This window comes from Amblyraja radiata, chromosome 14 (assembly GCF_010909765.2).
Source record: "Amblyraja radiata isolate CabotCenter1 chromosome 14, sAmbRad1.1.pri, whole genome shotgun sequence".
Taxonomy (NCBI): Eukaryota; Metazoa; Chordata; class Chondrichthyes; order Rajiformes; family Rajidae; genus Amblyraja; species Amblyraja radiata.
In genome coordinates, this window is record NC_045969.1 from 46,673,223 (window position 1) to 46,688,294 (window position 15,072).

Below are 15,072 nucleotides of genomic sequence, written 5' to 3' on the forward strand. Positions count from 1 at the left end.
TCAATGAATTAAAATGAGGGATTTAAGAACATTTGAGTGTTCGGTGTAAACTTTCTTGCAAACTACAAAGCGAGACACTGTAAAATCTAGAAATCCTTTGATGGCGAGGTACACAAATTAACCTACGATCAGGCAAAAAAAAGACACTGAGCTCAGTTCAAGAAAAGGTCAAGAAGTGCATAGGACGTGTATACGTAAATACGTAAATGGTTGGGGGGGAGGATGTGGTGAAAATATATTGGCTGATAAAATCAAAGAAAATCCTGTGCACATATTAGCATGAGCATAATATTGAAATATATCAGCACAATAAAAGAGCAAGTATTCAGAGATCTATTGTAATAGATTTAGAAGGAGGAAATTGTGGAGAATCGTACTCCATTCTTTTAATTGTCTCAGGCTTCGGGAATGGTGCTGAAAAGTTAGATGATTGCTGACATAATACTGTCGTTTAATGGCAGAGGAATGGATAAACCAGTCATTTTTACCAGAAGATTGTGTCTGACTAACTTTATTGAATTTTTTGAGGAGGCAACAAGAAGAGGCAATGAGGGCCGTGCATTTGATGTAGTCTATAAGTATTTTAGTAAGGCTTTTGGCAAAATAAAGTCCCATGGATTTCCAAGCTCAATGGCTCATTGGTAGGAAGCTAAAGATAACGGTTGCACCTTTTGTGACGTTTTCTTGGGACTTTTAAATTTAGTATATTATTTTTGCATCTTACTTATTATTTCATTTGTGTTAAGCCAAGATAAATCCAGCTTTTAAGGCCTTCCTGGATGCCCAAAATCCGAAACAGCAGCATTCATCAACTTTGGAGTCCTATCTGATCAAACCTATTCAGCGCGTCCTGAAGTATCCCCTTCTTCTGAAGGAGCTGATCACTCTTACCGATCCGGAGAGTGAGGAACATTACCATTTAACAGGTAAGATATCCTCCCTGGCATTTACTTGTTTGCAGGTAGGAATCATTTTTAGTTCTGTCGTGGTTCGTTGCTGCTGTGCATCATTTGGAAACCAGAGAGAGAGAAAAATACTGGCAGACATTTTAGTGATGGAGCTGTGACGGTAAGGAAGGGGAGAAAACACCACGGTGGCGTTGCACAGTGGCACACCAGTAGAATTGCTGCTTTACAGCACCAGAGACCCGGATTCGATCCTGAATACAGCGCCGTCTGTACAGAGTTTGTCCATTCTCGCTGTGACCGTGTGGGTTTTCTCCGAGTGCTCCAGTTTCCTCTCACATCCTAAAGACGTGCAGGTTTCTAGGTTAATTGGCTTCTGTAAATTGTCCCTAGTGCATTGGATAGAACTAGTGAACGGTGATCGCTAGTCGACACTGACTCTGGGGTCAAAGGGCCTGTTTCAACACTCTATGTCTAAACTAAACTAAATTAAAGATGATAGATTAATGGTTGATAAAAATAAAATGTCTGGAAACAGATTTCTTGAATAGCTGCAGTTTCTCTTATTCTCACATGCTTTTGGATGGCCTTATAGATGGTGAAAGCCATTAAGGTTTGGAAAGAGAGTCAAGGGATAGCTGGCCTCTGATCACTTCTTGTAGACACAATATGTAGATGGTTGAATGTAATGATACAAACAGGTTTTGAGGTTTCGGATGGAGAATCCCATCTTTCCATTCTCTCATCCCATTCTTTGCTCCACATTTTATCGTTGTAAGCCTCAAGAAAGAACATCAACAATATTAATTTTAAAAACTATGTTTATTAAAACAATAAAATAGTAGTAAAACAACAATAAAACAATGAGTCTCTTGCCCTTCTTCTGCATGTTGGGAACTCCTTCACAATGGCATGGCCAGCTCCCAGTCCATGGAGAGGTTCCGTGAACTCACTCGCAGCATGCACTTATAGAACCAATAAGCCCACACTTCTGTCCTAATCTACAAACAACAGATATCAAAATGCTGGAGTAACTCAGCGGAACAGGCAGCATCTCTGGAGAGATGGAAAGGGTGACGTTTTGGGTCGAGACCCTTCTTCAGACTCGACCCGAAACATCACCCATTCGTTCTCTCCAGAGATGCTGCATGTCCCTCTGTTACGCCAGCATTTTGTGTCTACCTTCAATTTAAACTAGCATCTGCAGTTCTTTCCTAAACAACTGATATCAGCTTCTTTAGGAAAAATACCAGCTTCTCTCATACATTGTCAAAGTTATTTATGATACTAAGGTATTTACTGCACTAGGCACTAAGCTAATCCAAATGTTTAAGAAAGAACTGCAGATGCTGGAAAAATCGAAGGTAGACAAAAATGTTGGAGAAACTCAGCGGGTGAGGCAGCATCTATGGAGCGAAGGAATAGGTGATGTTTCGGTCCGAGACCCTTCTTCAGACTAATCCAAATCATCTTTTATAAACAACTTAGTCTCATCCCCTTGTTTGTCCATGTTTTACCGCTGTAAGCCCCAAGCCATTATTATTTACATATAATTACTCCAGGCACGTGCCGTGAGTAATTACTCAGGGTAGGCAGTCAGTCGGCTTTTAAAAAAATATTAAACCGCGCATGCGCAGTTTGTTCTCCTCTCCGTAAGCTGTCAGTCGACTTTTATAAAGTAATTTGTCTTCAAAAGCCATATCTCTTAATAAAGTACCGTATTTCCCGGCAATGAAGAAGCACCTGCGTCGAAGACGCATACCCATTTTGAGTTGCTAAATTTTGAAAAAAGGCTGGCGGAACATGGAATTTTTTATGCTCAAAAAAAATAAAATAAAAATGAAGAAAGTAACAATTCAATTTGCCAAATGCTTACAAATCTCCTCCATTCTGAATGACTGAATGGGTGGAGGGTGATGGCAGGTGGAGAGATGGTGGGGAAAACGGGAGCACACTGGGACACGTTGAATCAGTTGTGATCCTATTGAATGACAATATTAGTTCAAGGGACCACTTCAGGCCCGGGTCAGCGCGGGCAGGAGCGTTGAGAAGGAGGGGGTCGGGGATCATGCCAGCAACTCACCGCATTGTGGCCGGGGAGGGAAGTAGCTCGGGTGGCTGCGAGCGGCCGCCACGACCTCAACGCCTTCTGCCGGCCCGCTCACCCCTGGCAATGCTCTCCGCCTGAGCACCTCACTCCTGCCGCTCCCCGGCCTCGCTCATGTCAGCCGCTTCCCGCAAACCCTTAAATTCCGACTGCCGCTGGGAGCAGGACATGGCCTCACTTGCTGTGCTGGGTGACACTACATGGCATTTACTGCCCGGTCCGTGTCTTTGAATGTAGACCGGACAGTGAGGGGACCAGCTCAAGAGCGGATCAGCGGGTGATGGATAACAGGTCAGCGGGCGGTGGAGCTTACTCCTGTGTCAGCGCGATCAAGGGACCAATTGAGGTTACTCGCGCTGACACAACGGTAAGCTCCACCGGCTAACAACCTAACTTGGTTAACAACCTAACCTTCGGCCTCCAAGACACAGGTAAATTTTCGTGCCTTATTTTGAGGTTAAAAAGAAAGCGTCTTCATTGCCGGGAAATACGGTATTTAAAAACATATTTAAACAAAGAAATTTACTTACTACATTATTTGTACACGAACTCCATTCTTCTCTCTTTGTTTCTTAAGATACTCTTAAGACAATGACAATCCATGTTTGAAAAACCCGCCAAGAAACTTGTGCTGCGCATGCGCAGTAAACTGCTGCGCAGCGCATGCACGTACTCCACGGTGCAAAGGCAGAATTTCAGCTGCCTTCAGCATCCCTTGTCATTGAAGGCTTGAAGCAGCGTCGACGGCACGTAAGCTGCACATACTTTCGCGTATTACATGTACTGCGGATGAAAGGCACGGGAGAATTATGCCTACCTAAGACATCGATCTCTTAGGTAGGCATAATTCTCCCGTGCTTTTACTATTTATATTTAATAATTACCATTTTATCATTTTAGTCGGGGTAGGCACACTGCCTACTTTGCCAACCCTGATGGCACGTGCCTGAGTTACTCCAGCATTTTGTGTTTATCCTTAACAAGTTTGTTGCTTGCTTGCTCAGCCTGGGTGCTGTTAGCTGGCCATTTCAGTCACAGGTATGTTTTAACCCTTACATTACACTGGGTCTGCCAAATCATCTATTCAATAATCCATTTTAGGAAACTCGCTGCTTCAGGAAATTAGGAAATTTAGTGCTGCTCAATTATAAAATTATTGAACTTTCACTTCTTGGTCGTGAGCCGTGCACTTGGGCGACAGTAGTGTTATTTGCCACATACTGGATATTGTCCCTCTCGTGCTGCATTCATAAATAAACTGCTTCACTTTCTGTAAAACTGCAAATCTTGTAGATGGAGTCATCAAATATATTCAAGGTGGGGATTAACAAATATTTGAGGGAATCAAGGGAAATGCTTACATACAAACAGGCTGGGTCTTGCTCAAGCTGGTCAATGTGAATCAAGGAGGAACTGTAGAGATTGCACTCCTATTTTATTAACATTTTCCTTGATTCCCTCAAATATCTTTAGCAAGACCAGGCCTGTTCATATGCAGTGTCAGGGACAGTTTGTCTCTGCACTGCAGTTTAGTATTTTGCCCATGTTTGGACCAAGGCTGTAATGAGATGTGTAAAAAGTCTGGAATAATTGATTGAATAATGAGAGACTGAATAATTCTGGTTAAACCAAATATGACCATTGATAGGAATTGGTTTATTGGCGAGTAAGTGTTGTGTGCAGGCACTATTGACAATAAGATTTTCAAACGATACTGTAACCTCAATATACTTTATCCCAATCTTTTGTATGGAAAAGATAAATTGCATTGCACATTGTTAGTAGTAGCGTGAAAGTCATGTAATTCTATGCTGTACTTTTTTTGTTTTATTAATGAAGAATTCCTTTACATAGGAACTCCAATTTCAGTAGCGTTTACGGTATCTATTTCTTTTGCAGAACATGGTGCTTGTTATATATGAACAATGTAGTTAGTGGATTGCTGATACATTTTGGGTATTTTGTCAATATTGTGTATGAAACTATTGATAATTGTTACAATAGCTTTCCTCCTTTCTTCTAAATAAAGAAGGTTGTTATTTAACAGTGTTAGACTATGTATGAAACTCAGCCTTGTAAGTGAAGTCTTCACTTCTCTACTTTGTTTATGATACCTGTATATGGGTTTCTGCTTAAGTAAGGTTTACAAGCAGAGGGTGGCATGGTGGCGCAGCGGTAAAGATGATACCTTACAGTGCCAGAGACCCGGGATCGATTCTGACTACAGTTGGTGTATGTACGGAGCTAGTACCCACCGTGACCGCGTTGGTTTTTCTCCGGGAGCTCCGGTTTCCTCACACATTCCAAAGACATACAGATTTGTAGGTTAATTGGCTTTGGTAAGAATTGTAATTTGTCCCTAGTGTGTAGGATAGTGCTAGTCTACGGGGATGGCTGGTCGGGCTCCATCCCTTTTCCTATCCCTTTTCTTATCCATCGACATGTTTGTCTTTTTCCTCCTCTAATCTCCTTTCCCCACTTCCTCATTCACCATTCTTATCTGGTCCCTCTCTGCCTGCCCTTCCCTTTATCTATTCCTGTCTCATCCCCTGCCATGGTGTAGCTCCCTCCCACCTTCCATTTCTAACAACCTTGAACGATCTGATTTCTAATGTGCAATGTCACAGACAATGAATATTGTCAATTATAATTATTTATGCCATACAAAATTATTTTCCTTTTACTCCTAAAAGCACTATTTCAGCATAAGCCAGCTATACAAAGTCTCAGCCGGGGATCTGATAAATGACAACAGGTTGAGTCTTCTTACTCTGATCTGCCATAACTTAGATTGAGCGATTCCAAGAACCTAATGTAATGGTTGATTCAAATACTTAAATAGAAGTTATGAGCTTAGTCTCAAATACTCACAGCCGGTGGTTCTTTTAATTGATTATTATAATTTACATTCTCCTAACATTGACTAGACCACCCCACCATGAATGCAGCCTGTGTCTCAGTGGTCAATCCCACATACCTATTATGTGACCAGAGCACTCGTTTCTGACTTAATGTCTGAAAGGTTATCTTTCAGTGACCAAACTTTGCGGGCTGTTATCACCTGTCAACCCAACTTCCTCTCTGCCTGATAATTCCATGATCGCTTTCACCACCGGTTGCATATCTTGCTTGTCAGATCTCCAGACCACCAGCCTGTGACCGCACAAGAGTTTAACTTGAACGGTGTTATCTCTCTCTACCTTTCATCTGCTTCATGTTTACCTTAGTGCAATTACAATAGATGACAGATTAACCATTATGTTACATGTTATGTTGTAAAGTACATCATAAGCCTCTGTGTTTCTTTCCGCTCACACCCAACATGGCCACTCACCGCCACTACCACATTACTATCTTTATCCTTGTGTAAGCCATTTCAAATATCATTCTGTTTTATGTTTGTCCGTCTTTGCATAAAAGTGCATTGATGGGGAAAGTTCTGGCCTTATCAACATTTTGAAGAGCGCATGAATGGTTTCATTTGGGCAGTTATCTGAGCATTAATATTACCAAAGACTTTTCGGGATTATACAGTCTTGGTGGAATCAAAGTTACTACTTTTTCAGCTTGTTTAGATTTCCTTCAGAGCTTGTTTATAAAGGTTAATTGCGGAGGTCCTTGGTTCCTCTCTGCATGTATTAGGCATGAATTTCCGTACATGAAATGCCACATTGTTCCCAAAGAGCAAGATATTTATACAATTGTGGGTCTCAATGAGCCTAACGTGCAAAATGAACGTATGTGACGGCATAATTGCAACCTTGTAAGAAAGTATGTTGCATATTGCTATCACACTTTCAAATGTGAGATAGCAAAAGTACAGGGGCAGCATGTTCCTGTAGGGTGAAGGGCAAGGCTGGCAAGTTTGGGAAACAATGGTTCAATAGTGCTTTTATTGTCACGTGTACAAACGCACAGTGAAATTCTTTTTCACTGGTTGATGAGAGATGTTGAGGCTTTGGTCAGGAAAAAAAGGAGACACACATCAAATTTAGACAGTCAAAATCACGTGATTACCTCGTATAAAATGTTTAGGACACTTAAGGCAATCAGGAGGACTAAAAGAAGATAGGAAATAGACCTAACAACCAATGGAAAGGAAGATATTTTATGTATACTCAGTAAAAGGGTGACCATGGAGAGATTAGGTCCCCTTAAAGATCTGCATGGCCATCTTTGTGTTGAGCCACAAGAGATGGGGGAGATATTAAATTAATATTTCTCATATTTTTTCCCCATGAAAGCTAAGGAATTTAATCATAGTAGTGGTCTTAGACCATATACGATTTACCAAAGATTCGGACCCTGGAAGAAGCTAGGGTGGAAATTACAGAAGCCTTTGCAAAGATATTTGCATCATCTTTAGCTACAGATGATATTCGAGAAGACTGGAGGGTACCTATGTTGTATTTAATTATTTAAGAAGGGCTTCAAGGATAATCCATGGAACTACAAGCCAGTGAGTCTGACGTCAATGGTGAGAAAGTAGTTGGGATTCTTAAGCACAAAATTTACCATCATTTGGATAAGCACGGATTAAAGATAGTCAGCATGGTTTTGTATGTGATAAATTGTATCTCACAAATCGGATAGTTTTTCAAAAGATCAAGAGGATTGAAGAGGGAAAGGCAGTGGGCGTTGTCTTTATTGACTTTAGCAAGGCTGACAACAAAGGCTTGTCTGGAAGGTTAGATTGCATAGAATCCAAACTGAGCTAACCAATTGTATTCTGAATTGGCTTGGAAGAAGGAGTGAAAGGGTTGTAGTGGAGAGATGTTTTTTTTGATTGGAGGCCTATGACCAGTCGTGTGCAGAAAGAGTCGCTGATTCGTCGATTATTGTTTGTTATGTACATTAATGATTTGGATGATGATATAGTTAACATTGTTTGTAAATTTGCATATGACCACAAAATTGTTGATATTGTGAAAAGTGAGGAAGTATTTCTAAGTTTACAACAGGATCTAGAACACTTGGAAGGTGTGCCCAAGGAATTAGAATTTAACTCTGTCAAATGTGAGGTGTTGTACTTTGGTGTGTCAAACTAGGGCAGGAAAATGGTAGAGCCCTGGAGAGTGTTGTTGGGGGAACAGAAAGATCTATGATCCCTGATCATAGCTGAGAAAGCTAAGGAAGTGGAAACAATTTAGAGGGGTATGGGCCAGGAGCAGGCAAATGGGATAAGCCCATAATGCCAACTTGATTGATATGGACAAGGTAGGCTGAAGGGCCAAATTTCATGCCGTGTATTTCTTTGACTCTCTGTCTGTCCTCCCAATCCACTGCAGTTAGTTTGACAGTTGTAATTTTGATATTGTTTGCACTGTTGGCAACCAAACAAAAGTCAAGGAAGAAGCTGATGCTGGACATCTAAAATAAAAAACAGACTATGCTGGAATACTGAGCAGGCCAAGTGTATGCGTGAGAAGAGAAATGGTTAAAGTTTCAGGTCAAAGATCCTTGGTCAGAACTGGGAAGGAGACAAAAGAAGCTTGTTAAACCACGGAGGAAAGAGTGGAGTTTGCCTCTAATATGTTAAAGCTGAAGTGACCATGGGGATAAGCTGTAAACAAGGTCATCAGGTCAATGAGTGAATGGGAGCAGTGAGTGAGAACATAGAGAAAAGAACATTGGGCCAACAGCTGGTGGGGCCTGGGAGAGGGGTCAGGAGGAGCCAATGCTGTTGGTGGCTAAGCATAGCCAGTATCTCCTGTAATATCTGAAATCCTAAAGGCATTTGTTAACAGTTTTATGGAAGTACTGAGATGATAAGAAACTCCCACACTCTTATTTTTGGCTTATGTTGACAATAGTGTTCCCATGACCTTGTTATATTATCTCAGTAGTTACATAGTAATTACAAACTATAAAAAGTATTTTGTCAAAATAGATGTGTTGCTGCCAGTTGCATTAAGCTTAAGCAGAAAGAGCTCTGTGAAGCCGCCCTGTAGCCCCTCTCTGCGAATGAAGGCAATGCTGTGAAAAGACTACAAGCTGCTGAACGGGAAGTATGGTGCAGGTTTTTAATCTTGTCACCAAAGGGTATCATATATTTATGATTTTGATGAAAATATATGTGATTTGATTTGTAAGTTTGCAGATGATGCAAAGGATGGTGCAGTTGTGAATAGCAAGGAAGGTTGTCAAAGGACTCACCAGGATATAGATCGGTTGGAGTGTAATCAGATATGTGTGAGCTGTTGGATTTTGAGAGATCAAATGCAAGTGGAGAGCAATCAATAAATAGCAAGATGCATTACAGCATTGATGTACAGAGGGATTTTGGGGTGCAAATCTATCGTTAGCTGAAAGTAGCAAAGAAGGGATGGGGGTAAAAAAAGGCATACAACGTACTTACGTTCATTGGTCGATGTATTGAGTATGAGAGTTGGGAAGTCACGTTGCAGCTGTATAAAACTTTGGTTAAGTTACATTTGGAGTATTGTGTACAGTTTTGGTCACCACACTATGGGAAGTATGCAGAGGCTTTGGAGAGGATGCTGAAAAGGTTCACCAGGGTGTTGCCTGGATTGGAGTATATTAGCTGTAAGGATAGGTTGGAAGACTTGGACTGTTTTCTCTGGAACATCTGAGGGTGAGGGGCAAGCTCATAGAAGTATATAACATTTTGAGAGGCATAGACAGGGTAGATAGCCAGATCCTTTTTTCCCAGGATGGAAGTGTCAAATATTAGAGGACGTAGGTTTAAGTTGAGAGAGGGAAATGAAATTACTTTGAGGCAGGTTTAGAGAACAATAGGTGTCTAGAATAAGCTGCCAGCAATGTTGATGGTGGCAGATATGATAGAAACATTTAAGAGGTACTTAAACAGTTGTTACCAGGTAGGGATGGATGGGTACATACATGCAGGTGGGATGAGATTAATTTGGCTTCATGGTCAGCACTGCATAATGGGCCGAATGGCCTTTTCCTATGCTGTCCTTTGATATGTTACATTTCACATACAACTGTCATACAACTATCACATTGAATGGCGGTGCTGTCTCGAAGGGCCGAATGGCCTACTCCTGCACCTATTGTCTATTGCCATGTATTACCAAATAATTTTAAAACAGTTTGGGGGATTTTTAATGTAAATCACAGGTATTTAGTATCATAGTCGTACAGCATGGAAACAGGGCCTTCAGCCCAATTTGTCCAGGCCGACCAAGATGCCCCATCTCAGCTTGTCCCATTTCCCCATGTTTGGCTCATATCCCTCTAAACTTTCCCATCCAAGTGATTTTTAAATGTCGCTATTGTAGCTGCCTCTACTACCATCTCGGGTACAATCCATGTGGCCACCATTCTCTGAGAGTCATAGATTTTCATGTGAAACCAAAAGTTGTGAATATTTAATTCAGAAAAGACGTTTGCGTGGCATTTTAACAGTACAGAATCTAATTTCAAGAAGTAACAGTATTTGCAGTTGTATATCTTTAATGCTCAAATATGTATATTTCACTTCATTTTCATTTTACAATTTCATGTTACCATGATTAAAGAATGACAAATTATAGATTTCCCCAATAAATCTTTCTATTCTGTAGTCTATTCTCATTTGTGACTCGAGAGTAACCAGTCAAATGTGGAATATGTTAGAAGATCAACCAGTGTTCTCTGCAAAGATTGTGGCACTTGATGGGGTAGAATTAAATATTTCTGCAGTAAGCATCCGGAAACCTTCTCAAATGTCATGCTTCATATTTAAGCCTAGGGCAGCCTAGGGCAGTGAATCTGGATTATTCACTGGAGTGTTTTTCTCCGGACAAGTAATGGCTATTGAATCGGGCTTTATTTGCTCAAAGGCCAGATGCCAACAAGGAATGCATTTACTGCCTTCTCCTGGCAACTTTGGGGACTTGATTGAGAGTTCCTATTTGTAAGGGTTGTGCTCGTTTAGGGTGTCCAGAACATTGAACGAACAATGGTGGAAGAAAGAATGGTATGTAATTGGAAGGAGAATATTTTTAACACCATTCATTCTCCCTCGACTTCATCCCGGGACCCTGTCAGTCCTTCCAGGTGAGACAGAAATTCATATGCACCTCCTCTACCTCATACACTGCATCCGATGTCCCGATGTGGTCTCTTGAACATCGGCGAGACCAAGCATAGACTCAGCGATCATTTTGCTTAACACGTAGACTCATGATCTACACTGCCAAGGTCCCTTCTCATTCCCACACTGACCTTTCTGTCCCCAATCGCCAGAGTGAAGCCACACACAAATTGGAGGAATAGCATCTCATATATCGTTTGGATAATCAAAGGCGGGATTGGTTTATGTGCCTTATTAGGAATGGAATGGAGTGGAAATCACAATCTTCATTGGTTATGTATTGTATGATTATGTGTATCATGTGTCCGCCTCTGGGTCGCACCACCTTAATAGTTATTTGGTAACAATCGTCAACCAAGAAACTTTTTCTAAGTGCAGTATGTGTTGAGCAGTAGGTATAATAGGTATGCAGATCATATTGTGAAATGGACCAAAGTTTATTTTGTTTATCTTTCAAACTTGCAGTGGCAATGAAAGCTATGAACAAAGTAGCAAGTCACATAAATGAGATGCAGAAATTACATGAAGAGTATGGTGCTGTATTTGACCAGCTTATAGCTGAGCAAACGGGAGAGAGGAAAGCGGTAAGGGAATATAATTTTGATATACATTATGTTTATTTTTAATTTTCCAAGTGGCATAAACTAAGCTTCCTTCCAAGCTGCCTTTACTCACCTAGATTAAGGCATTTCTCCACAAATGACATTGTAGAGACATGGTAATACTAACATTTGCAAAGATGTTTTCATCCGATTCTCCTTTCTTAGCTTCTCTTACATTTTGTGCCATTGTCAACTAAGATAGTTCTATTCCTGAATTCAAGAACTACTTTAATGATATCTTAATGCACTAACCTTTCTTTTGATGCTTTTCTACAAAGCAAATGAACAATGAATTTATTCCTTTCTGAATTAGAATGATTCAAAGAACAATTCTTATTATGTTATGTAAATGGATGTACTGGTCTGCCTTTTTTATTTACTATGTTTTATAATCAACTATATGGTGAAGATTTTTTTAATTAATTTGATTTTGTTTGTTACAAGTTCCTAAGAATTCTGATTTATTTTCTTGATGTTGATTAGAAGATGATCCATGTGATTAAGGCTGATTGGAAAAATTACAGAACAATATTTGCACCAATATATTCTTCCTAACTGTCTAACATTGGTGTATTTACAATGTTATGTTAACCAAGGCACGAATAAAGGAACATTTCCAGGATGATTCCCCAATACATGAAAAGGAAGTGTAATCATATCAAACAACTAATTACACTGTTCACGTTAACGATAGTTTAAAAATATTTTTAGTAGAAAGTGAAACTAGTTGAATGAGATTAAAGACATCATGACAGATGACAGAAAGGTCGATATGGGAATGGGAAGAGGAGGTAAATGGTTAGCAACCGGGATTTCCAGTTGGCCTTTGTGGACCGAGCACACGTGTTTGGCGAAATGGGCATCCAGTCTAAGCATAGACTTGCCGATGTACCGGAGACCGCATCGGGAATACTCGAAGTAGGAGATGCGGTTAGAAATTTTTCTGAAAATGTAAACACATGATAAAAATAACGCATGCCATCAATAGGCAAATTGAGCAACAACTAATAGAATTGTCCCAACCCGAAACCTCATCTATGCAAGTTATCCAGACCCACTGATTAACTCCAGCACTTTGTGCGATTTTAAAAATTCTATAAAGAGCATCTGCATTTCCTTGTTTCTAATTGTGCAGGTGTTGGGCCCAGGCCAATAAAACCATTCTACAACATTATCTTAGGATAAAGTTCATCCCATTAACCAATGTTTTACTGTCTGAAAATAAGCAACAGAATGACTGAGAAGGAGTTCAATTAGAGTGTTTGTATTTAATATCATACACAATATAGAAACAAATAATAATAATAAGAGATATGGAGATTGGTTTGGGAGAGGGAATAGATAAGGCAATGGTAAATACTTTCCAAATATTAGAATTTTCAAACCTTAATATCTTAAGCAACAATTCACTCTCCAATGAGTTAAAATTTCATTTTTCACCTTTCTGTCAAAACAAGCAGTTCGGTAGATATTCACAGTTATCATATTGTTCAAGTAAACCATATTGATTTTGTTTCCGTACTAGTCTTAGCTTTCCATGGCTGGGTAAACTTGACTGGGTAATTAATGTTCAAATGTAGCAACTTAATTAAAACAATTTGCAGTTTAAGGATTACATGCTATTTCTACAAACCTAACAATAGAGTACAAACTGGCTAACACAATGTTCACAATCTAGTATCCCTTGCTGGCTGGTAATTAATTGTTGGTCAATTTTGCACATCAATGGCATGCATCATTTTTAATGTGTGCATATCATTTTCAGACAGATTAGTGTTTAACACCACTCCTTTCAAGGTTAAGTCATAAAATAAAAGGTAAGGCATCTTCGATAACAGCCTTGGATTTATTTACCACACTTTGCAAGTGTACTAAGAATAAGGGGTAAGCCATTTAGAATGGAGACTAGGAAACACTTTTTCTCACAGACTTGTCTGTGGAATTCTCTGCCTCAGAGGGCGGTGGAGGCCGGTTCTCTGGATACTTTCAAGAGAGAGCTAGATAGGGCTCTTACAGATAGCGCAGTCAGGGGATATGGCGAGAAGGCAGGAACAGGGTACTGATTGGGGATGATCAGCCATGATCACATTGAATGGCGGTGCTGGCTCGAAGGGCCGAATGGCCTACTCCTGCACCTGTTGTCTATTGTCTACTTAAATGCATTTTCTCATTCAAATTTGAACTAAGCTAATGAGGTTGCAAAGATATTCCAAAATAGTGTAGAAATAAAGAACTGTAGAAAATAGTGCAAATCCAGTTTAATGCACTAAAGGATACAAAGAGCGGATCAGGCAGCATCCCCGGAAAAAAAAAATGTATAGGTAACGTTTTGGTTTGAGACCCTATTTCAGACTCCAAAATAGTGAATCATTGTCTTATGTGTGGGTGTTATTCAGATGTCTCTGATTTTTACAGGTTGGGGACCTATCAATGGGAGATCTTCTTCTTCATTCGACAATTAGTTGGCTCAATCCACCACCATACTTTGGAAAGTGCAAAAAAGACCCCGAATTGGCAGCTTTTGGTACGGTGTTTATTCAGGCTTTAGAAATGTAAATGAGTGTGATAACCATTGGTGCTATATTTGTACAATATTTGGGGGAAATTGAAAGCAGCAGGTAACAACTTGGGCTCCGGAGTGCTAAAAAAAGCTGTTTTACATTTATGTACATTCAGAGCCAGTTTGCATTGATTAATAAGCCACAATGGTTGCAGATACGCAGTTATATGTTTAAAGCACAGCATATTTTCTTTAAATGTTATTTCATGTTCATTGTTTCTAGTGTTCAAAGCTGCAGTTGTTCTTATCTATAAAGATGGTTTTAAACAGAAAAGGAAACTGGTAAGTTTTCTATCATGAATACAGTAAATGTTTTACGAGAGACAACATTTTACTTTAGATACATTATTTTGAACAATTAACTATAAAATTAAAATAATTTAAATAGCAACACTTTTGTTTTTGATTTTAAAAACTCGGTTTAGAAATTTCTCACAATAGTGCTGCAAGACAATATACTGGTATCACTATGTTAAATACCAATATAGACCCATTAGATAAATGATGGGTTTGGTTTGTTTCACACATTTGTTAGTGCCACATTTTAGTGCCATGGTTTGATTCATTTTACGCCCATCAAAAGTTTGGGACTTTTGATCCAAATCCTACTTGTGACCTCATGCACCAATTCACCAAGAACCCAGAATATATCTGGAAGCTATTTCCATAATTTCGAGGCTCACCCAACCCACAGACCACTCCTAACGCCTTTTCACCTGTTTTCAGCATTATGTAGAAGGAATCGAAAGAGAAAGTACTGAAATTGCAAAGCAGATCTCGCAGCATCATTGGATTTCAAGTCAGCCTTAAACATAAACTCTATTTCTACCTTCCAG

At 39.8% G+C, this 15,072-nt stretch overlaps 1 protein-coding gene across 4 annotated transcripts in view; it reads left to right on the top strand.

Moving 5' to 3' along the window:
• Positions 1 to 15,072, top strand: part of tiam1 (TIAM Rac1 associated GEF 1) — a 238,734-nt gene that overhangs the window by 215,949 nt on the left and 7,713 nt on the right. For all 4 annotated transcript variants that reach the window (XM_033033228.1, XM_033033229.1, XM_033033230.1 and 1 more), the window contains 4 exons: positions 747 to 926; positions 11,540 to 11,658; positions 14,092 to 14,200; positions 14,460 to 14,518. In XM_033033228.1, the coding sequence (XP_032889119.1) occupies positions 747 to 926; positions 11,540 to 11,658; positions 14,092 to 14,200; positions 14,460 to 14,518 (467 nt within the window). The remainder of the gene's footprint in view (positions 1 to 746; positions 927 to 11,539; positions 11,659 to 14,091; positions 14,201 to 14,459; positions 14,519 to 15,072) is intronic.